Source organism: Salvia splendens, chromosome 13, assembly GCF_004379255.2.
Source record: "Salvia splendens isolate huo1 chromosome 13, SspV2, whole genome shotgun sequence".
NCBI lineage: Eukaryota > Viridiplantae > Streptophyta > Magnoliopsida > Lamiales > Lamiaceae > Salvia > Salvia splendens.
In genome coordinates, this window is record NC_056044.1 from 14,236,486 (window position 1) to 14,261,913 (window position 25,428).

The window sequence follows — 25,428 nt, forward strand, 5'->3', positions numbered from 1 at the left end:
TGTGAGGGACCTAATAATTCAAAAGATAATGCTTTGGACCAAAATAAAAAAAAACATAATATGTTAAGGACCAAATTGAGACTTTAGTCTAAATATCACTGGGAATGATAACTTGAAAAAAAGTTGATTTTTGGTAGCAACATTTTTAAAGACAACTCTATAAGATCACCAGCCAGCTCTGCTGTTTGTGTTAGAAAAAATTCACAACAGGACTGTTGGGAAATAAACACATGCAATTACGAATATGAAAGAGAATGAACACAAGAAATTGTTTACCCAGTTCGATACAATGTGCCAGACGATGCCAAGCCAGGGATTTCACTATATAATTTCAGGATGATTTAACAATGAGGGAGCACCTCTATTTATAAGCAACTAGAGAGCCCTAATTCTAGTCAAACTAGGAAACATATATCACAAGGAAAAAAATACTCCAAGGAAACAAATCCTAAACATGGTAGGAGATAAATTAGGCTCCATAATTAACAATATCCCAATTGGAGACTAACAACTCCTAAACAACCATTTCCTCGTGATCTCATCCCTTCATCCGCTTAGCATCGCCTAACATTCTCTTCAAGTTCCAAGGCCAATTGAAGCTATGCATAGCTTCAATTTCTCTAAGGTCACCACCTTAGTAAACATGTCTCCTGGATTCTCACTTCCAAGTATCTTCACAAGTTGCATGATTTTCATCTCCACTTGGTGTCGGATGTAATGATACTTCAACTCCACATGCTTTGTCCTAGAGTGAAATGCTGGATTCTTCGCCAAGAAAATAGCACTCTGACTATCACTGTAGAGTATGCTACTCTTGTTCTCCTTCCCAAGTTCATCTAAGAAACTCTGCAACCACACCATCTCCTTGCTTGCCTCTGTAGCAGCTACATATTCAGCCTCCGTAGTAGACAAAGCAACGGTCTTCTGCAACTTAGAAGTCCATGAAATAGCAGTACCACCATAAGTAAATACATACCCGGTTGTGCTTCTTCTCCCATCAAGATCATTGGACGCCAAGTCTGCATCCACATAACCTGCCAGCTCGACATTCTTGCCATTGAAACATAAGACACTTTCTGTAGTACCTCTCAAGTATCGAATGATCCATTTAACTGCTTCCCAATGTTGCTTTCCCGGATCACCCATGAACCGGCTCACTACTCCCACTGCTTGTGCAATATCTGGCCTCGTACACACCATTGCATACATAATACTGCCAATTGCTGAAGCATAAGGAATTTTCTTCATTTCAGCACGTTCTTCTTTTGTACTCGGCGACTCCTTCTTCGACAGCTTAAAGTGACTGCCTAAAGGCACACTTACTGGCTTCGAATTATCCATGTTGAATCTTTCCAAAACCTTACCAATGTAAGCAGCTTGCGAAAGATACAATTTTCCTGCCGCCTTGTCACGCTCGATTCTCATGCCCAAAATTTGATTAGCCTCTCCAAGATCTTTCATGGAGAATCGTTCAGACAATTGCCTTTTCAACTTATCCATCTCCTTTTGATCACCTCCTGCGATCAACATATCATCAACATATAATAACAGGATAAGATAGCTCTTGTCAAACCTCTTGTAGTAACAACAATGGTCAGCGTAGCATCTTTTATAGCCAATCTCCATCATGAATCCATCAAACTTCTTGTACCACTGCTTTGGAGCTTGCTTTAAACCATACAAGCTCTTCTTCAACTTGCACACAAGGTTTTCCATGCCTTTTACTACGAATCCTTCAGGCTGTGTCATGTACAACTCATCCTCCAAATCACCATGAAGGAATGCCGTCTTTACATCCATCTGATGTAACAATAGATTTTCTGCAACTACCATACTCAACACTAAACGAATAGTAGTTAGGTTCACAATAGGAGTGAACACATCTGTATAATCAATACCGTATCGTTGCTCAAATCTCTTGACAACCAGCCTAGCCTTGTAGCGCTTGCTACCATCAGCTTCACCTTTGATTTGATAGACCCACTTGCAATGCAATGCCTTTTTCCCTTTAGGAAGTTCCACAAGCTCCCATGTGCCATTCAGGAGAAGAGAGGCAAACTCGTCATCCATGGCAATTTTCCACCTTCGTTTATCAGGGCCTTCTCCTGCCTCTGCATAACACTCAGGCTCACCACCATCAGTAAGTAACAAATAGAAATTAGAGGGCGAGTACCTATCAGGTGCACGTCGCTCTCTAGTCGATTTAGGCAGCGGAATAGTCGGTGGTGGAGTGTTTGGTTCTTCTTCAAGCACCTCTTCAGCATTTTGACTCTCCTTGCTCCCACTCGAGTTTGAGATGTCTAGCTCGACCACTTGGGGCTCAGAACTGCTGGGACTCGACGCCTCCAATCTATCCTTGTACAATGCCTGTTCATTGAAAATGACATCTCTACTGCGAATAACCGTACGGTTTTGCTCATACCAGAGTCTATAACCGAACTCATCGCCTCCATAACCAATTAATGTAAACTTAATAGATTTAGCATCCAACTTACTTCTCTCAACGGAACTAACATGAGCATAAGCAACACAACCAAAGATGCGTAGGAAAGATAGATTTACCTCTTTTCCTGTCAAAACCTCCTCGGGTATCCGAAACTCCAAGGGAATTGATGGACCTCTATTAATTAGGAATGCAGCTGTGTTGACTGCATCTGCCCAAAAACTCTTTGGCAATCCACTTTTCAACCTCAAGCATCTTGCTCGCTCATTCAACGTTCTGTTCATGCGCTCTGCGATTCCATTCTGCTGTGGAGTTCCTTTCACAGTTTTCTCCAAGCGGATTCCATTCTCGGCGCAAAACTCCTTGAACTTTGCAAGTTCATATTCTCCTCCATTATCGGATTTTAAACACTTCACCTTCAGCCCGGTTTCAGTTTCAACAATGGCTTTCCACTTCCTGAAAGCATCAAACGCATCGGATTTACTCTTCAGAAAATAAACCCATAGCTTTCGAGTAGAGTCGTCGATGAAAGTCATATAATATTCAGAGCCTCCTAGGGACTTCACAGGTGCTGGTCCCCATAGATCACTGTGGACCAACTCCAACTTCTGTGTCTTCAATTTTTTGCCTCCTCTTGAGAAACTCACCCTTTTCTGTTTCCCAAACACGCAATCCTCACACATGCCAACTTCAACAGTTTTCAGGCCAGGCAGTAAACCTCTTGAGCACATTATCTTCATCCCTTTCTCGCTCATGTGGCCAAGACGACAGTGCCACAAATCTGCATTATTTGCCTCACTTGCAAGATCAATGCAATCTTTGGAGTTAGTTGTGGTATACAACGTACCCTCCTTCTTACCTCGAGCTACTATCATGGCTCCCTTGGTAATCTTCCAATTGTTGCAGCCAAACGTCACGGTGTAACCTTCTGCATCAAGCTGCCCAATCGAAATCAAACTTCTCTGCAATCCAGGAATGTGTCTGACTCCATTCAGTTTTATCACAGATCCATTGGACGTCACTACCTTCACGTTTCCCTTTCCCACGATATCTATGGGCTCGTCATCAGCCAGATGTACCTTCCCAAAACCGCCAGAAACGTAGTCTTCCATTATCTCCACATTGCTGCAGGAGTGGAACGACGCTCCATAATCCAATACCCACGATTCCATCGGACTACTGACACTCAAGACCAACGCCTCGCCATTGTCATCAGATATGGTAGAGTTTGCTGTCTTCTTGTCCTTCTGATCCTTATTCTTATACTTCTTCGGTGCCTCACACTGATTTCTAAAATGCCCAAACTCATCACAATTCCAGCATTTAACTTTATCCAAATCCTTCTTGGTTTGGCTCCTTCTTCTGGAATTTGATCTTCCACGATTTTGCTTTCCCTTCGATCTGCCTCTTTGTTCTGTACTCAGTGCTGATCCTGAAGTAGAAGATCCTGATTCTCTCCGGCGAACTTCCTCACCAATCATCAGATCTCTTACTCTGTCAACTGTTAGGTTTGTCTCTGCAGCAGTAACTGCTGTCACTGTGCCAGCCCAACTCTCAGGCAGAGACGATAGCAAAATCAGGGCACGAATTTCATCATCGAATTTTATATCAACCGAGTTCAATTGCGAAGTAATCATGTTGAACTCGTTGAGATGTTGTTGCACCAACTTTCCCTCTTGCATTCTAAAATTAAACAATCGTCTAATCAGATGTACCTTGTTTGCCGTTGATGGTTTCTGGTACATGTCCTCCAAGATCTCCATCATCTCCTTCGTTGACTTTGCTGCAGTCGTGTGATAAGCCACATCTTTAGACAACGATAGCCTAATCGTGCTCATCGCTTTTCTGTCCAGCAGCTCCCACTCCTCATGTTCCATCTTTTCGGGTTTGGTTTTTAAAGGCTTCCAGAGATCTTTACCGTATAGGTAATCCTCAATCTGCATCTTCCAAAATCCGAAATCAGATCCGTCGAACTTCTCTACAGCAATTTTTCCGTCGATCCCCATCGTGATTTCTGCCTCTTAAACCCTAGGCTCTGATACCAGTTGTTGGGAAATAAACACAGGCAATCACGAATATGAAAGAGAATGAACACAAGAAATTGTTTACCCAGTTCGATACAATGTGTATCTACGTCTGGGGGCGATGCCAAGCCAGAGATTTCACTATATAATTTCAGGATGATTTAACAATGAGGGAGCACCTCTATTTATAAGCAACTAGAGAGCCCTAATTCTAGTCAAACTAGGAAACATATATCACAAGGAAAAGATACTCCAAGGAAACAAATCCTAAACATGGTAGGAGATAAATTAGGCTCCATAATTAACAAGGACAAAATTCGCCTCTATTGCAAGTGTCATCCTTGTCTACGAAAGTCTAGTCATCGGTGAGGTATAAGCTCGTCGTAGTTTCCACCCAGGAGATGTGAAGGTCGTTTAAAACATACTCTTAACAATTTTTACGAGGGTTTGAGGAGGGGAGCTTGCCACAGCTTCACTTTCTTGTCATTGCTGGCAGTAGCTAGAACAACTGTTTGTTTATTATCTGCAAGAAATGGACGGGTTTGTATGATTGTTAGTGTGCGTGAAAATGCCTTGAAGTGAATAAATATGATATCGAAAACAAAAAAAAGAAAATTACCCATTAGAATAGTGGAAGGTGCCCAAGCCATATCTGTGATATCACCTGCATCATAGTATTTCTTTAGGTAAGTGGTCTGATCTGAGGTTCATTAAGCAAGTGGCAGTGTGGCACATGTGTACACAGAGCACGTATCCGGATTTGATACAAAAAATAAAAAATTTAGGTTTACCATCATGGGCTGTAGAAGATGAAGATATGAAGATGAGAAACAACAAGCAACACATTCAAATCGAGAGAGACTATAGAAAACTACACACAATACGCATAAACTTCATGCAGAGATATAAACAGAGGAAATTGAGAAAAGAGAATTTTATTGATACTCAAACTTGTCACTTTACAAACTAAGCTGATCTATTTATACTCGAAGCTAAAACAGCATCAAAGCAAACACTACGTTACCAGCATGCTAACTAAAAACCTAACCGACTGAAAATATCTTGTAACTAACTCCAACGGCTATAAATGCCAGCTCATCTTCCTTCTAGCTGCGGTTGTCTCTTCCTCACTTCTTTGCTCGTTAGCTTGCTATCATCAGTCACCAAACATTTCAACACCCCCCCTCAAGCTGGAGCATATAGACTGCAAAAATCCATTTTACTCAAAATCTTTTCAAAAGCTGTAGTGCCAAGTGGTTTTGTGAAAATGTCTGCCAATTGCCATTCATTCTTGATGTGCATCGGATTAATGATCCCTTCCAAATATTTTTCCCTGACTGTGTGACAATCAATCTCGATATGCTTCGTTCTCTCATGAAAAACCGGATTCACACTGATATGCACCGCGGCTTGATTATCACAGAAGAGAGGGACAGCCTTCTCTATCTTGACACCAAAGTCCTTTAGCAATGCAATAGCCCACACCACTTCACATGTCGCCTGAGCCATTGCTCGGTATTCAGCCTCTGCTGAAGATCTTGATATAGTCTGTTGTTTCTTGGATTTCCATGACACCAAAGATGATCTGAGAAACAAACAATATCCAGTGATTGATTTTCTAGTGTCTGGACAGGCTGCCCAGTCAGCATCCGAGAAGATACTTAGTGTAGGTGAGGCTTTGCTTGAGTAAAACAGACCGTGACCTGGGGTGGACTTCAGATATCTCAGCACTCTTTCACTTGCTTCCCAATGTTCAGTGCATGGTTTGGAGACATATTGACTTAACTTGTGCACCGCGAAAGTAGTGTCAGGCCTAGTAATACAGAGGTATAGGAGTCTACCAATTTGTCTTCTATACTTGGAGGAGTCTTCCATTATATCTCCTGCATCTTGGTGAAGCTGTTTTGAAGGATCCATGGGAACCTGAGATGGTTTACAACCGAGTAAGCTTGCATCCCTTATCAAATCCATGGCATACTTTCTTTGGGAGACCATGATTCCCTTTTCACTTCTGGCTATCTCCAATCCAAGAAAGTATTTTGGAGATCCCAAGTCTTTAAATTTGAAAAACTGACTCAGAAAAGTCTTAAACTTTTCCATTAACTCAGGCTTATTTGTTGCTGCCATTAGATCATCTACATACACCACAATACCAAAGAATGTTGTATCATCATGTTTGAAGAATAATGAGTGATCTGAGGCTGATTGTTGGAGTCCAAACTTGGCTAACACTTCAGTGAGTTTCAAATACCATTGCCTCGATGCTTGTTTCAAGCCATATAAGGACTTATTCAATTTGCATACCATCTTAGAGCCTTCTGGATGCCCCCCTCAACAAGAAGCCCAGGTGGTATAGTCATGCAAATTTCTTCTTTTAAGTCACCATATAAGAAAGCATTGTTGATGTCAAGATGATACAAAAACCAGCCATGAATGGCAGCCAAAGCAAGAATGAACTTGACAGTAGTGAGTTTAGCCACTGGTGAGAAAGTGTCAAGAAAGTCAATGCATTCACGTTGTGTGAATCCTTTAGCTACCAAACGAGCTTTATATCTTTCTACACTGGCATCTGGCTTGAATTTCACTTTGAAGACCCACTTGCAATCAATAGGGATCTTGCCTTCTGGTAGAGGAAGGATTTTCCAAGTACCAGTTTGAATAAGAGCAGAAAGCTCTTCTTGAATGGCTTTCTGCCATTCAGGAAACTGAGCAGCTTCTTTGTATGATTTTGGCTCAGATATAGCAGTCATTAGGATGATGTATTTGAGGTGTGATGGAGAAAGTTTGGAGAGGAAAAAATAGGCTGAGATGGGATATGGAGTGGAAGATGACACTGAATTGCAGATATAGTCAGTGAGATGAGCTGGAGTTTTGGTGATTCTGCCAGTTCGAGTGATTTGAGTGGGATTCTGAATGTGAGGGATACTTGGTGAGGACTGATTATCTGGAAGATTAGGGGATGTAGGATGATTATCTGGAGGATCAGAAGAGGATGGAGGGAGCTGGATGAAATCAGAAGTGTCAGCAAGGTGAGAGGCAGTTTGAACTGGAAATTCGGAAGGTGTTAGGTGGTCGAAGGGAAATTTATCTTCATGAAAAACTACATTTCTGGTAATAATCTCTTGCATAGAATCAAGCTCAAGGAGTTTATACCCTTTATAACCCGAAGGATACCCCAGAAAGACACATCTAGAAGCTCTAGGAGAAAACTTATCTCTGTGTCTATTCAATGTTGAAGCATAGCATAATGAGCCAAACACTCTGAGATGAGAGTAGGATGGTGATTTGTGATAAAGAGCTTCAAAAGGAGATATATTATCAGGTAGAACTGAGGAAGGAGTTCTATTAATGAGATAAGAAGCTGTGAGTATACAATCCCCCAGAAAGTGTTAGGCAAATGGGATTGAAATAGGAGACTTCGGCCTACATTTAGCAAATGCTGGTGTTTCCTCTCAACCCTAGCATTTTGCTGTGGTCCACACAAGAGTGTTGAGTAATGGTACCAAAAGAAGAGTATAAATGTGGTAGGTTAAACTCAGGGCCGTTATCAGATCTGATGGCCTTAATCTTCTTTGAAAATTGAGTATGAATGGTGTTAAAAAACTGAGTTAACACATTCTTCACATCAGATTTGTGTTGCATCAAAAAGGTCCACACAAACCATGAATTATCATTAACAATGGTTAAGAAATAAGAGTATCCTTGTGAGGTACAAGGTGAAAAAGGACCCCATATATCACAATGAATGAGATCAAAAATATCATTAGCCACAGAATCTGAAATGGAGAATGGTAAGTGATTCTGTTTGGCTAAAGGGCAGATTTCACAGAGGGAATGAGATTTATTAGAGAAAGGAATGTAAGAGGACATAGACTTGAGTTTATTGAAAGATAAGTGTCCAAGTCTACAATGCCAAAGATCAACAGATACAGCAGAATTGATACAAGCAGAGTGAGTTGAACCTGAGATAGGATCAGACTTTACATCAAGAATGTAGAGGTTTCCAACTCTGCTACCCTTCCCAATCTGAATCCCCTGAGAAGTTCCCTAAATGGTTATGGAATCATGAGTGAAATTAACAGCACATGATAAAGAAGAGGTGAGGGAACTGATAGATATGAGGTTGAAAGTGAAAGTAGGAACACATAGGACAGAATGAAGTGTGATAGCAGAGGTAAGATAGACAGATCCAATATGTGTAACAGTTGCCTTAGCACCATTTGGTAGGTTCACAGAGGCATTATCAACAGGTGATGATGATGAAAAAAGAGTAATATCACAACATACATGGTGAGTAGCACCTGTATCAAGGATCCATAGAGGAGAAGAAACTGAAATAGAAGCAATAAAAGGAGGAAAAAGAGTTGTACCAGTGAATGGGAAGTGAGATGGAGTAGAGGTGGAAGGAATTTGTGCGGCTGAACTTGTATGTGCGGCTGAATTGATTTGTGCGGCTGAAGTTGATGGAGTTGTTGGTGATGAAGATGATATAGCAGCAAGCTGAGATTGCAACAGAGAAATGAGTTGCTGACATTGATCAGATGAAGGAATAGCCATGGATCCTGAGAAAGAAGAAGCTGCTTTATCAGTTTGATCAGATATATGATCATCAACAAAATTCACAGATTTGGAGTTGTTATAGTCTTTGTGGAAAACCATGCAATGAGTAGCACCTATCAACAGTGTGGTTGTTTCTACCACAATGAGAACATAACAGCCTTCCTCTGCCAAAATTGGTTGAGGTTGCATTGGCATAAGGTTGTTCACTTGATGTAACAGTAGGAGAAGGCATATAACCTTCAATACTCTTCTGCCTTTCCTCTTGAACAACCATAGAAAACACCTTCGATAGAGAGGGAAGTGGAACAGTAGCTAAAATGCTAGATCTGATTTGAGAAAAGGAGGAATTCAAACCTATGAGGAACTGCATTGTGCAGTCATCCTCTTGATATTTATGCCACTTCAAAGTGCTATCACAACGACATGTGGTGCAAGTGCACCAAGCAAGCGGTTGTGCATGCTTAAACTCATCCCAAACAATCCTCAGATTTGTGAAGTAGGTGTTGACATCAAAATTACCTTGTGTAAGGAACATGAGTTTCTGCTTCAGTTGATATGATCGTGCTGAATCAATTTGAGAGAATCGATCACGTAGATCCAACCATAACTCATGAGCATCATCAATATACATTATACTTGAGCAAATCTGAGGAGATACAGAATTTCGAAGCCATGAGATTACCATAATGTTGCATCGGATCCATGAAGGAGATAAGATCATCAATTGGTGGACGAGGCAATGATCCATTCACAAATGAGAGTTTGTTTTTGGCGATTAAAGCTGTAACGACATATCTGCTCCAATTGATGTAATTGGAGCCAGTTAACAGCTGAGGAACGAGTTGTAGGCTCGGATTATCGCTAGCATGTAGATAGTAAGGACTGGTGTTGTCTTCAATTGGAACAAGAGCTTCACCACCACGATTTCCACGACGATTCATAGTGACGGAAAACCAGAAGAAACCAGAAGAAATGCAGCGGAATTAGGAGTTTGGCTCTGATACCATGTAGAAGATGAAGATATGAAGATGAGAAACAACAAGCAACACATTCAAATCGAGAGAGACTATAGAAAACTACACACAATACGCATGAACTTCATGCAGAGATATAAACAGAGGAAAATTGAGAAAAGAGAATTTTATTGATACTCAAACTTGTCACTTTACAAACTAAGCTGATCTATTTATACCCGAAGCTAAAACAGCATCAAAGCAAACACTACGTTACAAGCATGCTAACTAAGAACCTAACCGACTGAAAATATCTTGTAACTAACTCCAACGGCTATAAATGCCAGCTCATCTTCCTTCTAGCTACGGTTGTCTCTTCCTCACTTCTTTGCTCGTTAGCTTGCTATCATCAGTCACCAAACATTTCAACATGGGCTTTTTCAGCAACGTCCAAAACCTGTCCCGTCTCAGCGCACAGCCACAACAGCGTTGAACCATGGGTTTCTGCCAGTATCTTGCCATCGGGTGATAAACTGAGAAGATCATAGTGTAGAGTAGTGTCATTTTCATCATGAAGTGGAATAGGCAACACCTTCAGAGTTTTGGGGTCTTCATCCATATGATATCGAACTTCATAAGACAACAAAAGTCAGCAGAGACCCAGTAATTGATAACAATAGCATCTGAATGTGAAGCGCAGTGAAAACGCTCCGATATACTAGCATTCTCATTAAGCTCAAAGTTTAGCTTCACACGATTTACAAAGTTAACAGAATGCAAACCAAAGGAAAGCAAAGAAGTTAAGAAACTTTTCATACCATTGATGTTCCATATTCTTATAGTACCATCCTTGGAGGCGGTGATGATTTGTTCTGAGTTAGGACAAAAGCATAACCATGTTACTGCACTCTGACATAACAGTACAGAAGCAAAAGATTAGTAAGTAATAAAAAATAATATCAATCACTACTGATATCAATGTAGTTATTTTTCTAATATACAGAAATAATATCTACAGTTAAGTACTTCAAGCAAGATAAGGAAGCATTCACACAGAATAAGTTCAACTTCAAAAATATATGTCAGACTCCAATTTTGGTTAGTATGGGACGAAGGGAGTGCACCACAAGCCTCATATTGCATAACCAACAAAACCAGCAGTTAAAGCTTCAAATGAGTCCTAAATGTATAATTAATGATACATTGGGATAAAATGCTGATAAACTATGCAAAGAATTACAGAGTACACACCGAACCATTACCTTATGACCTTTAAGTTGCATAGCTTTCAAAACCTCCTTCACTGAGCCATCTTTTGAATACATGACTTCCCAAACCTAGAAACCAAAGCTAACAAGATTAAATAAGTGATGGTTTCCACTGGTCATGATTCATATAAGGATCAAGAGATATATAAAGACAGGGGCCAGTTTAAGCTGCTAGCGTGGGAGTATCTACGAAAATGATTCATAGGGCCAGAGCAGTCTTTCATATGGCTCATGGCCAGATATGTAGGCATGGGAAGCATACATACAGCCAACAGACCAACTATCTATCAGACACATTTGAAATTTTTTGAAGCATGAATATTACCTGTCTAGCAAAAAGTATGCCGGTAGTAATCTTTTTAAATTGTAAGAATGTGGATACTAAGAATTTAGTTTTAATAGTAATAAATTTCATTTACAAACCTATAACTCTAAGAGGTGAGAATCATTCTTCATATTTCCAATTTCAGACTAATCCATATAGCTTCATACATTGCAATGGACATTAGAATTATGAAGGATGTGAAACCAAACCAGCCTTTATTTTTTCATGCATAATAATGGTTTAGGTCATCCTAAACTAAAAAGGCATGACTATCACTGAGGGCAGCACCATTACTATAAAGTAGCTTCAATTCCTTAATGGGTAGCTCTAAGGATGAGAGTACTCAGCATTATTGTGGCATTTCCCGTAATAGAACCCCAACATTTTCTATATGAATCTGAGTGTTTATTAAGTATTATGAAACACATTTAACAACGCAAGTAGGAATGGATCTCCATGATCTGTGAATGAAAGATTGTATCACAAGAACTAGATCTATAAATAGAGACATGATTGCCCATCAAAAGAGAATTAGAAACTTATAGAGAAAAGAAATATAACCTTCACATCAGCTGTAAAGGCAGCTGCTGCAATAAAATGTCCATTTGGTGATATAGTAGCCATTGTATTTTTAAGCTGATTTGTATCAACGTTACCTAATGGTTTCCCAGTTTTCCGATGCCAGAGTGTTATATCAGTGCATGACAAGGAAAATGAAAACAAAATATATTATAGATCACCTCAACCTTCCAATTTTCTCAACTACAAGTCTACAAGGCAAAAAATAATTTCAGATAGAGTAGTTTGTCATTACAATTTGTACATGAAAATATGTAGTAATAGCTGTAGATATACTTTTAGTGTTCCCATGGAGCTCATACAGATACTATGAATCCAGATATGCAAAATGCAGTATGCTTGAATGTTCTATAAAACCAAAAACTATATAAATAAGTTGCATAGTGATGAATACACGGACAAAACCATGGGCATGAAAAGTCACTGAGAAATGAACTCTTCATAGATTTAACATGCAACTAAAATCCTCATGAAATAAAAATTGGAAATAAACTTTAAGCTAATATCGTACTCATAAGTCATGAGTGTAACATTAAATGGTATCAAAGTCAAAGCTGTCTGCTACAGAACAGGCCTTAAAGCTCTAAGCAGAGCTGTTAAGGAAATAGCCTCACAGGGTTCCTTAGCAAACGCATCTTCATGCAAAGACCGATTGATAAGAGAGACCGTAAAGTACCTTCTGAGCATGACAAAATGATAGTACTTCCATCAGCGCTGCCATAAGTTGTCTTGGCCCCAACTAATGTGATGATGGCTCTCTTATCATGAACTTTATGATGTTCCCATTTGATTTCAGGGAGTGGGAGCTTGCTCTGTTTGCTTCTGGTCTCCAGTTGTTTGGGTTTTTCTTCTTCATACATGTAAAGAGATGATCCTGAGAGTGCCTGGGAAGCCACTACAATTGAAGATGCATCACCAGCAAAAGCAACTGCATTCGGATGGCCCCCAGCAGGTAAGTTAATTCGCAGGAACCTGCATAGATCACATAGACAAGATTCCAAAAAAAATTATACAGTTGCATTGATCTAAAGGAACTATGAGTAATGAGTATAGATAAATGGTACTTGAAACTTTTGCTTGAAGCATCGTCCAGCCGGAAAATCCTAACAACACCATCTCCACAAGCTGTAGAGAATTACATTTTGTACAGAACTTCAGAATTGATATGAAAACACTAGGAAATGAGCAGCATATTTTGATCAAATCTCAGATTTACACTCAACATATGCATAGCAATATGCAAAACATACAAATGTGTGTGTGAACTTCCACAAAAATGGTAAGACATAAACTTACCGGTAGCTAAACTACGGCCATCAGGCGAAAAACTAAGACCGGTGACAGCATCGCCGTGCCCTTTCAAAGTATTCAAATTCAAGTGATGATGCTTCTTATTGGCATCCTAAAATAAGAGAATTGCAGATCGAATTACTTGCAACCCTAAGGCAGAGAAAGAGAACATGGGTTTTTTCTATTTTTGTTCTAGACTAGAGTTATCATTCCTCGTTTGTACTGGATTTTTTTTTGTTCCGGATTTGGGAGAGACTCATGACCCACATGCGTCTCCTTTTAATGAGACGCATGACGATTAGACGTCTTTATGGGAGACGCATGAGGGTCATGCGTCTCTATGTTTTTTCGAAATTTTTTTAACGACGCATGAGGGTCATGCGTCTTAGGGAGAGACGCATGGTCCTCATGCGTCTCTTATTATTTTTAAATTTTACGGACGACGCATGAGCGTCATGCGTCTTAGGGAGAGCTGCATGTGGCTCATGCGTCTCTTATTTTTTTAAAATTTTACGGACGACGCATGAGCGTCATGCGTCTTAGGGAGAGACGCATGAGGCTCATGCGTCTCTATCTTGCTAAAATTCGACAGCCCCAGGCAGTAGCCTCATTTATTGTTAATGTGCATATTTTGTTTAGGAGCTGGAGACGAAGGAGACGCATGAGGGTCATTTATTGTTAATGTGCATATTTTGTTTAGCCCCATAAAGACGCATAATCGTCATGCGTCTCATTAAAAGGAGACGCATGAGGGTCATGCGTCTCTCCCAAATCCGGAACAAAAAAAACTTCAGTACAAACGAGGAATGATAACTCTAGTCTAGAACAAAAATAGAAAAAACCCAAGAGAACAGTTAAGCTATCAAATACACAGAAAAAGATCCGATCTTTACTTTATCGGCTGCATGAGAATGAGAATGAGATTTGTGTTGAGGCTTCTTCGCAGCCGAGGGCTTCGAAGCGGGTTTTGGGTTTGGATTGAGGTTCTCGGGTCGGGTGATGGATTTAATTTCCGATTTTCTCTTCCGGGAATAAGCACCGAATACCACGAAAGCAATCAAGGCGCCAGCGATCACCGAGAACGCGATAATCGGGAGAATTGCGTCCATTTAGTGTTTGTGGGTTATCCTTTCCGATTCTGGGGATTTGCTGCAACGAAAAAGCTTCTGTAAATGTTGTTCAAAAATTGCAGCGGCGGAGAAGTCGCCGCCTGTAATCTAGAAAAACGTGCAAATCATGCTACTCCATTTCGGTTGGTGTCGCGTTTGAAACAACGCGATTTCTAAAAACCCACTAATAAACTTCGATTTTTTTATTTTAGGGGAAATAAATATTGATTTTGTAGAAATGGTGAATGTAGAATCCATATGCGACAGAGACTGAACAATACACAAAGGGAAACCAAACCAGAGATGTAAACTCGGTGGAAAACCGAGAGAATTCTTATTGATTATGAACTGAAAATTACAGCTTACAAAGAGAGGTTATTCTCCTATTTATATGACTAAAATCTAGACCAATGAGCTGCAAAATATCTTAGCTCAAGCTCAAGCTCGTAACAGAAAAAGCAACTAACATGACAGCTGTCTAGCTAAGAAATAACAGAATAACCGTCACTAACGGCTAGTTTATTCAAACGGTCTTCTTCTTCTTTCCTTCACTAATCTCTTCTCCACTCCTTAATTCTGCATTTACAACTTCAATACCCCCTTCAAGATGGACAATATAAGCTATGGAAGTTCATCTTGCTAAGGATACCTTCAAAGCTTGAAACTCCCAACGGTTTGGTCAAAATGTCAGCCAATTGTAATGCACTTCGTATGGGCATAGGTTTAACTACTCCTTCCAAATATTTCTCTCTTACAGTGTGGCAATCAATTTCAATATGCTTCGTGCGCTCATGAAACACCGGATTAGAGCTAATGTGAACCGCGGCTTGATTATCACAAAACAATGGAACTGCCTTTTCAACCTTGATGCCAAAATCTTTTAACAAGGCTCTTGCCCACACTACCTCACATGTAGCATGCGCCATGGATCTGTATTCAGCCTCTGCCGACGATCTAGACACGGTGTGCTGCTTCTTTGCTTTCCAAGATACTAGAGACGATCCAAGGAATAAGCAATACCCGGTCATGGATCTTCTTGTATCAGGGCATGCAGCCCAATCTGCATCCGAGAAAATACTAAGTGTGGGGCTATTCTGAGCAGAGTAAAACAGACCATGCCCCGGAGTTTTCTTCAAATATCTAAGCACCTTTTCAGCGGCTTCCCAATGCTCATCACACGGCTTAGAAACATACTGACTAAGCTTATGAACCGCAAATGTTATATCCGGCCTAGTTATGCAAAGATAGAGCAGCCTTCCAATTTGTCTTCTATATTTTGATGGTTCTTTCATAAAATTTCCAGTGTCTTGCTTGAGATGATTTGTTGGATCCATAGGAACAGATGATGGCTTGCATCCTAATAATCCCGCATCTCTAATAAGATCCATGGCGTACTTTCTTTGAGATATCAATATTCCTTCTTTGTTTCTTGCTATCTCAAGTCCAAGAAAGTACTTTGGCACTCCTAAGTCCTTGAACTTGAAGAATTCAGACAGGAAGTTCTTGAAATTTTCTATCAAATCTGGTCTATTTGTTGCAATCATCATGTCATCAACGTAAACAACAACTCCAAAGAATATTGAGTCATCTTTCTTGAAGAAAAAGGAATGATCCGAGGCTGATTGTTGGAGTCCAAACTTAGCCAAAACCTCCGAGAGCTTGAGATACCACTGTCTTGAGGCTTGCTTGAGACCATAGAGGGATTTATTTAGCTTGCATACCAATTTTTGATCAGTATTGCCCCCCTCAACAATGAGCCCGGGTGGAAGATTCATATAGATCTCTTCCTCTAAGTCACCATAGAGGAAGGCATTGTTGATGTCTAAATGTGATAAAGACCATCCATGAATAGCAGCTAAAGCAAGTAGAAATTTCACGGTTGAGAGCTTAGCTACGGGAGAAAACGTATCAAGGAAGTCTACCCCCTCAAGCTGTGTAAAACCCTTAGCAACAAGGCGGGCTTTGAACCTTTCTACTGAAACATCAGCTCTGAATTTCACTTTATATACCCATTTGCAATCAATGGGTACCTTTCCAGGTGGCAGTGGCATGATCTTCCAAGTTTGAGTCTTTTCGAGAGCAGTTAGTTCTTCTTGCATGGCTTGCTGCCAGTCAGGAGAAGAAGAGGCTTGGGAATAGGATTTAGGTTCAAACACAGCAGTCATGAGGACTATATACTTGAGGTGTTGAGGGGATAATTTTGATAGAGAGAAATATGAAGATATGGGGTAAGGAGTGGAAGAGGAAACGGAGTTGCAGAGATAATCAGTTAAATGTGATGGTGGTTTGGTTATTCTGCCAGCTCTGGTAGTCTGATTTACTGGGATGGTAGACTGATGTTCTGTATTAATGGGCTGAGAAATGGAAGGATTATCGGAAATGGGAGATGAAGTGTGTGGTGCAGCTGAGTTATTTCGTGGAGCAGAGTTATTTAGTGAGGCAGAAGGATTATTGGATGAAGAAGAATTATTTGGTGAGGCAGAATAAATATGTGTGGCAGAAGGAAAAGTGGAAGGATTTAAGTGTGAAAAAGGGAAAGTGTCTTCATGGAACACCACATTTCTTGTTATAAGTTCTTGCATAGAGTCAAGATGTAAGACTCTATAGCCTTTATAGCCAGAGGGGTATCCCAGAAAAACACATCGAGATGCCCTCGGAGAGAATTTGTTTCTATCTCTGTGAAGAGTGGAGGCAAAACATAGACAGCCAAAAACTCTCATATGAGTGTAAGAGGGTGGTTTGTTGAAGAGGATCTGGAATGGTGTATTATTGTCTGGTAAGACTGAAGATGGGATACGATTGATGATATAAGAAGCAGCAAGGATACAATCCCCCCAAAATGTGATAGGTAAATGAGATTGAAAAAGAAGGCCTCTAGCCACATTGAGAAGGTGTTGATGTTTTCTCTCCACTCTAGCGTTTTGTTGTGGAGTTTCTACACAAGAGTGGTGAGTTAAAGTACCGAAGGCTGTGTATAATGAAGGTATATTGAACTCAGGTCCATTATCAGAACGTATGACCTTGATCTTTTTGGAGAATTGAGTGGATATGGAGTGAAAAAACTGAGTGAGTATGGTTTTAACATCAGATTTATGTTGCATAAGAAAGGTCCACACAAACCTAGATTTGTCATCAACAATGGTTAAAAAATAGGCATATCCTTGTGTGGTGCATGGAGAAAAAGGACCCCATATGTCACAATGTATAAGATCAAATGTATCAGCAGCAACAGAATCAGATATGTGAAATGGAAGGTGATTTTGTTTAGCTAATGGGCAGATTTCACATATGGAATGAGTAGTTTTGGAGAAAGATATTACAACACTCATGGATTTGAGCTTATTGAAAGACAAATGGCCTAGCCTTCTATGCCATAGATCAATAGCAACAAGGGAGTTTACACAAGGAACACAATCAGACTTAGTAGTGTCAGTAGAGACATCAAGAGCATAGAGGTTACCAAGCCTGCTACCCTTCCCAATCACAGTCCCCAGAGAAGCTCCCTGGATGATAAGAGAATCATGAGTAAAGGAAACAGAACATTGTAGGGAAGAGGTGAGGGAACTAATGGAAATCAGATTGAAGGAAAAAGATGGAACACAAAGAACAGATTGGAGAGTGATGGTGGAAGATAAGTGTATGGTCCCCATATGAGTAACCTCTGCCTTTGCACCATTTGGTAAGTTAACAAAAGCATCAGAAACTGAGGTAGAATCAGTGAAGAGATTGATATCACAAACATGGTGAGTAGCACCAGTATCAAGCAGCCATAATGAAGATGATAAAGAAGAAATAGCAATAAAAGGTGAGAAGAGAGTAGTACCCGTGAAGAAACTGGATTGAGGAGGATTATTTGGTTGAGAAGAGGGAAGAGGATTTGAGGTAGATGAAGACGTGGCAGCAAGTTGACATTGCAGAAGAGAAATTAACTGTTGGAGCTGATCAGAGGAAGTCAAGTTCACTGGTTGAGATGAAGATGTAGCAGTAGCTTTTTCATCAGTTTCTGTGACAGAATCTTCAACATAATTCACCATTTTAGAGTTTGAAAAATCCTTGGTGTATGGTTTGCCCCTGCCTCTGCCATAACTTTGGGGAAAACCATGAAGAGAAAAACATCTATCAATGGTGTGGTTATTACGGCCACAGTGAGTACATAGTAGTCTTCCTCTGCCAAAATTTGAAGAAGCTGCATTCACATTGAATGGTTGCTCACTGGAGGAGACTGGAGAAATGTTTTGATTACCATCAATAGATCGTTGCCTTTCCTCTTGAATGACAAGAGAGAAAGTCTTTGACAGAGAGGGTAGAGGAACCATGGATAGAATAGTAGATCGAATCTGAGAGTAAGAAGTATTCAAACCAATTAGAAACTGAATTGTACACTCTTCTTCTTGGTGAGTATGCCATCTTGTGGCACTATTGCATCTGCAATTGCCGCATGTACACCAGGTAATAGGTTGTGAATGTTTATACTCATCCCAAACAATACGAAGATTTGTGAAGTAGGTGCTAACATCTGAGTGACCTTGCACAAGAGCCATGAGTTGCTGCTTAAGCTGATAAAACCTTGCTGAATCACTTTGAGAGAACCGATCTCTGAGATCTGACCAAATTTCATGTGCATTATCGAGATACATAACACTAGAGCAGATCTGAGGAGAGACAGAGTTACGCAACCAAGAAACAACCATACTGTTACACCGGATCCAAGCTGAAAATAAGAGATCATCGTCGTTTGGTCGCAGCAATGATCCGTCCACAAACTGCAGTTTGTTTTTGGCAATTAGAGCAGTGATAATTGATCTGCTCCAATTAATGTAATTGGATCCGATGAGAACGTGAGGAACCAGCTGAAGGCTGGGATTATCACTAGGATGCAAGTAATATGGACTTGCATGATCATCAGCTGGAATAATGACATCTCCATCGCGATTGCCGCGATTGCCACGGTTAACCATTGTGAAGAGACGATAGAAAGGAGATTAATGTAGAGATTGAAGCGGAAGAGAGAGATTTACTTCTGATACCATGTAGAAATGGTGAATGTAGAATCCATATGCGACAGAGACTGAACAATACACAAAGGGAAACCAAACCAGAGATGTAAACTCGGTGGAAAACCGAGAGAATTCTTATTGATTATGAACTGAAAATTACAGCTTACAAAGAGAGGTTATTCTCCTATTTATATGACTAAAATCTAGACCAATGAGCTGCAAAATATCTTAGCTCAAGCTCAAGCTCGTAACAGAAAAAGCAACTAACATGACAGCTGTCTAGCTAAGAAATAACAGAATAACCGTCACTAACGGCTAGTTTATTCAAACGGTCTTCTTCTTCTTTCCTTCACTAATCTCTTCTCCACTCCTTAATTCTGCATTTACAACTTCAATAGATTTCTTTTATATGGAGTAGTATAACTAAATATGCATGTTTTAGATAATTAGTTACTTGTTTATTTCGTAAATTTAATCAATCATAAATTAATCAAAGCTGTACAGTGATCAAATATGAAATACCAACAAAACTGTAGAGAATGATTTTTTATTGATCTCGCTTAGTAGATTTTTTACTCAATTGTAACGAAATGGAAAGAAATACAGAAAAATACTGTAGTGTGATTAACCAGGTTAAAAATCTATGTTGCTGATTGATCCAATCAAGCTAGTTTTTGTAGAAATCATGGTTCAATATGCCGGTCAATGGACTTTGACCAAATAATAAATGTGACGAGACATTTAATTTTGTGAAATTAAATGATATAGCGTCGATCTACATTTTACGTAGATAAATGTAGTATATTCACTTTCTCAAATCCGATTTCTGGTGAGTGAGAAATAGTGGATTAAAGTTAGGCATAATTAGCTTTTAATTAAAGCATTGGAGTTTGTGCTTAGGGAATAATTAACTAGTGTTAATTATCCCACACAGGAGAAGTGACACATCTTTTAATGTGTTTAAATTAAGTGACTTTATGTTACTTAATAATTATAGTGGACCAAGATGGGTGAAAGAGCCCACACGCGCGCGCCGCCGCCGCCGACGCCCGCCCGAGCCCGAGCCCGTGGTCGCGGGCCTCGGGCCTCGGGCCCGGGCCCGATCTCGATCTCGGACTTGGACTTGGATCTTGGTCTTTGGGTGGTCTTTGGGCTTGTCCCTGGCCCAAACTTAATCTTTTTTAGACCACCGCTGAGTCAGCAATCCAAGTGGCTTGACACATCGTCAAGCATGGCACAGTCAGAGCTGCCATGTGAGAAATGCACACACTCCACACGCGAAAGACACACTCCTGCCACACGCTTGTAACCGACGACGGTTACGAATCTGCCATGATGAGCCTTCATGGCTTGGCCTATAAATAGGCTAGCCATCCCATTGCATTCTACACACTAACATTCACAAGCATTTGCATCATAGCTCTCTCCCTCTCTGCATTGTTTTTCTGTCGAATGCTCTGCCCTCTCCTCCATCCAGTTCACCGGAGCTCTGTTGATTGCGGTGCTGCCTCATCAGAGACGTAAGCCGTTTTATCTTTGGGGACGACACGCCAAACCGAGAGCACTACCGGGGCGTATCTCGTCTTGCGGAAAGAGGCCTCCTCGACTCGACTAAACAACTGTTCACGGTTACTGTTTCGTTTTTCCGATTGTAATTTTTTTTAGTTCAGTTTCTCCTTATTTGTATTCCTTCTTTTGGGTTGTATTACGCCCGGTTGTATCTCTTGTAATTCCAGAAACCAACAATCGCAAGACGAGATATAACTTGTTTTTGAAGGAATTTGGACCTATCAACTGAACTTCAAAACCTTCGAAACTAAAACCTTTGCTGGAAATGTCGACCAACGTCAACACCACCGCTGCTACCACTTCGGCCACCTCCGCCTCCACTGTTCCGGCCACCAACGCCGCCGTCACTTTCCCCACTCCATCAACCGGTGCATCTGCCAATGCATCCACCATCTCGATGATGCCGACCCCTGGCTTTCAAGCCGCCTCATCAACTGTCCCATGAGTTTGGGACAACCCTTTTGGGGCGTCCACTGGTTCCACCTTTGGTGGTTCGGTTGGTTCCACTTTTAGTGGTTCCTTCGGATCATTTAATGGATCGAGTGTTGGTGCCTTCGGGCTCAATACTGGTGTTGGATCTTTCGGGATCAACACGAATGTGAGGGGCACTATGCCCAACACGAATGTGGAGGGCACTATGCCCAACACGAATGTGGGGGCACTATGCCCAACACGAACTTGGGGGGCTCTATGCCCAACCCAACTGTTGGCTCCTACGGGGGCAGCGGGATAGGCTCCTTCCATGGGGTCAATCCGGGACCAATGGCACCAAGAATGATGCCACCCACCGAGAAGCCGCCAAAGTTTGGAGGTTCGGACTTCAAGAGGTGGCACCAAAAGATGTTGTTCTACTTGACAACATCGGGCGTCGTGAACTTCCTCACAGAAAACGAGCCGCCCGCGCCAAGAGACGAACATCGAGATCATGGCCCACTATGATGCATGGCGCAGAGGAGATTACCTTTGTAAAAACTTTATTCTAAATGCTTTAGATGATAGTTTGTACAATGTATACTTGGTTGTAAACACCTCTAGGCAAATGTGGGAAAGCCTAGAGAAGAAGTATAGCATAGATAATGCTGCAGGTACCGAGAACATCATAGTAGCCAAATTCAATGACTACAAAATGTTCGATTCTCGACCTATCATGGAGCAAGTTCAAGAGCTCCAAATGATCATCCACGCATTAGTGGCTGAAGGGATGACCTTGCCCGACAAATTCCTAAGGTGCACGATCATTGATAAGCTTCCTCCTAGTTGGAAGGACTTCAAGAGCTATCTCAAGCACAAACGAAAGCAGATGACCCTTGAAGACTTGATCGTAAAGTTGCGCATTGAGGCTGATGTGCGCAAGAGTGACCAGAAGGCTAAGGGCTTTAGCCCACTTGAAGCCAAAGCCAACCTGTTGGAGTGGGGCGGTCCCTCCAACAAACGCCCTCGCCCAAATCAAAAGGATAAAGGGAAGGGAAAGCAGCCTGCAAAGAAATTTGAAGGCGAATGCTACAAGTGTGGCAAAACTGGCCACTTTGCCAAAGACTTCCGCAGCAAGAAGAAGAAGCCGGCAGCCCACGTCGTTGAGAAGAAGTTCAAGGACTGGGATGAAAATGACCTCATTGCTGTGGTCACTGAAGAAGTTAACCTTGTGGATAACAAGGGTGGCTGGTACATCGACACCGGCGCTACTGCTCACGTCTGCTCAGATAGGAGCAAGTTTGCCTCCTACACTGCTGTTGAAGGGAGGAAGATCAACATGGGGAATCAAGCATCGTCCGAAATCCTCGGCATCGGCAACGTGATTTTCATGATGACGTCTGGCGTCACTCTCACTTTGAAGGATGTGCTGCATGTCCCGGACATCCGCAAGAACCTAGTTTCAGGATCAATACTAGTTAATAAGTGGTTTAAACTTGTATTTGGGTCTGATAGGTTTGCTTTGTATAAGTTTGGAAAATCCCTCGGAAAAGGTTATGTAACCGATGGGCTTTTCAAACTTAGTGTGACGACTCGCAGTGTTGCTAAGCCTTTGGCTAATAATAATAAAGCATCTACTTCCCCTTACTTGACTGAGTGTTAAAATTTGTGGCATTGTAGATTGGGACATGTAAATTCAAAAGCCATTAAAAGATTAGTGAATTTAGATTTACTAAAGGCTAATGAAGTGGATACCCAAGATAAATGTGAAATTTGTCTTGAAGCAAAAATGACTAAGTTGTCGTTTCAATCGGTTGAACGAAGCAGCAAAACCCCTTGAATTAATTCACACGGACGTATGTGATTTAAAGATGGTGCAAACTAGAGGTGGTAAGAAGTACTTTATCACTTTCATAGATGATTGCACAAGGTATTGCTACATATATCTTTTAAGAAGTAAAGATGAAGCAATAGAAGCGTTCAAAAATTATAAGAACGAAGTTGAGAATCAACTTGGTTGTAAAATCAAAACGATTCGAAGTGATAGAGGAGGCGAATATGTAGCCCCGTTTGAGAAATTATGCAACGCAAGTGGTATAATCCATCAAACGACTGCACCATATTCACCACAATCTAATGGTGTTGCAGAACGCAAAAATCGAACTCTAAAAGAGATGATGAATGCACTGCTTCTGACTTTAGGATTACCACATAACATGTGGGGGGAAGCTGTTTTGACAGCCAACTATATCTTGAATAAAATCCCTCTCAAAGGAAAAGATGTTACACCTTATGAGTTGTGGAAGGGAAGGAAGTCATCCTACAAATACCTCAAAGTGTGGGGGTGTTTGGCAAAGGTGATGGTTCCTCCGCCCAAAGAAGTTACAATCGGACCTAAAACGGTTGATTGCATCTTCATTGGATATGCACTTAATAGTAGTGCATATCGATTTGTTGTTCACAAGTCTGAAATATCGACTATAACGGTAGGAACAACAATTGAGTCAAGGAATGTCGTATTGCTCGAAAATATATTCCCTTGCAAAGACAACGAAAAAGTCTTAAGCAATTCTGAGACAAGAATTGAAGAAGAAGCCACTAGTTCTAAACCAGTGGAGAATGAAGCCACGAGTTCGAAATCAGCGGATAAGGTACCCGAATCGCGCAAGCGTGCAAGGCCCGATCCAAAGGATACAGAACTAAGACGTGGTAGTAGGGTCAGAACACCAAAAATATTTGGTCCTGACTACATTGCTTTTTATGTTAGATGAAGAACCAACATCTATAAAAGTAGCATTCATTGGAAAGAAGCTGTTCAAAGCGAAATTGATTCAATTTTGCTAAACCATACTTGGGTGTTGGTAGATCTGCCTGAAGGTGCGAAACCTCTAGGTTGCAAATGGGTGCTTAAAAGGAAATTTAAGGCTGATGGAACAGTGGATAAGTATAAAGCCCGACTAGTAGTAAAGGGTTTTAAACAAAAGGAAGGACATGACTTCTTCGATACCTATTCACCTGTAACAAGGATTACATCTATCTGAGTGCTTCTCGTTATTGCTGCATTGCACAATCTTGAGATTCATCAAATGGATGTAAAGACCGCGTTTCTAAATGGTGAACTAGAAGATGAAATCTATATGGAACAACCCGAAGGGTTTGTAGTACCTGGACAAGAGAAAAAGGTATGCAAGCTCGTAAAGTCTCTATAAGGATTGAAACAAGCGTCATTGCAATGGCACTTGAAGTTTGATAATGTGATGTTATCAAATGGGTTTAAAATCAACGAGTGCGACAAATGTGTCTACATCAAGAGCACTAACAACGGCCATGTTATAGTGTGTCTATACGTTGATGATATGTTAATCTTGGGTAGCAACGCTCAAGTAATTAACGATACAAATGCCATGTTAAAGAGAAACTTTGACATTAAAGACATGGGTATAGCCGATGTAATTCTTGGAATGAAGATTCTAAGAACTTCTAATGGAATCATCTTAACACAATCACATTATGTTGAGAAGATATTGAATAAATTCAAAGCCTATGATGGCGCACCGGTTAAGACTCCAATTGAACTCGACGTTCACTTGAGCAAGAACAAAGGCGAGCCCGTTGCACAAGAAGAGTATGCACGGGTGATCGGATGCATTATGTACTTGACTAATTGCACTCGACCTGACATTGCTTGTGCCGTGAACAAGTTGAGTCGTTACACGAGTAATCCAAGCAAAGAGCATTGGAGAGCTCTTGTGAGGGATTTGAGATATTTAAAACATACTCAAAATCATGGGCTACACTATACGAGATATCCCCCGGTACTTGAAGGGTACTGTGATGCAAATTAGATATCCGACAATAGAGACTCACTTTCAACAAGTGGATACGTCTTTACTATTGGGG

General features: G+C 40.8%; 1 protein-coding gene across 1 annotated transcript; it reads right to left on the bottom strand.

Moving 5' to 3' along the window:
- Positions 1 to 4,808: 4,808 nt before the first annotated feature.
- LOC121761034 (uncharacterized WD repeat-containing protein all2124-like) lies at positions 4,809 to 14,689 on the bottom strand. Its single transcript, XM_042156614.1, has 10 exons — positions 14,336 to 14,689; positions 13,449 to 13,554; positions 13,217 to 13,277; positions 12,829 to 13,124; positions 12,135 to 12,274; positions 11,243 to 11,317; positions 10,799 to 10,889; positions 10,411 to 10,610; positions 5,087 to 5,147; positions 4,809 to 4,990 (listed from the first exon to the last, which is right to left on the bottom strand). Exons 1-10 carry the CDS (start codon positions 14,549 to 14,551, stop codon positions 4,905 to 4,907), a joined length of 1,332 nt encoding a protein of 443 aa, XP_042012548.1. The 5' UTR covers positions 14,552 to 14,689; the 3' UTR covers positions 4,809 to 4,904.
- Positions 14,690 to 25,428: the final 10,739 nt, after the last annotated feature.

Bases quoted from the DNA above. Each gene is read 5' to 3' on its own strand.
- LOC121761034 (XM_042156614.1), bottom strand. From the start codon at position 14,551: ATGGACGCAATTCTCCCGATTATCGCGTTCTCGGTGATCGCTGGCGCC. The intron at 13,278-13,448 runs GTAAGTTTATGT...AATTCTCTACAG, and splicing joins TGGCCGTAGTTTAGCTACCG to CTTGTGGAGATGGTGTTGTT. The intron at 13,125-13,216 runs GTACCATTTATC...TGATCTATGCAG, and splicing joins GCTTCAAGCAAAAGTTTCAA to GTTCCTGCGAATTAACTTAC.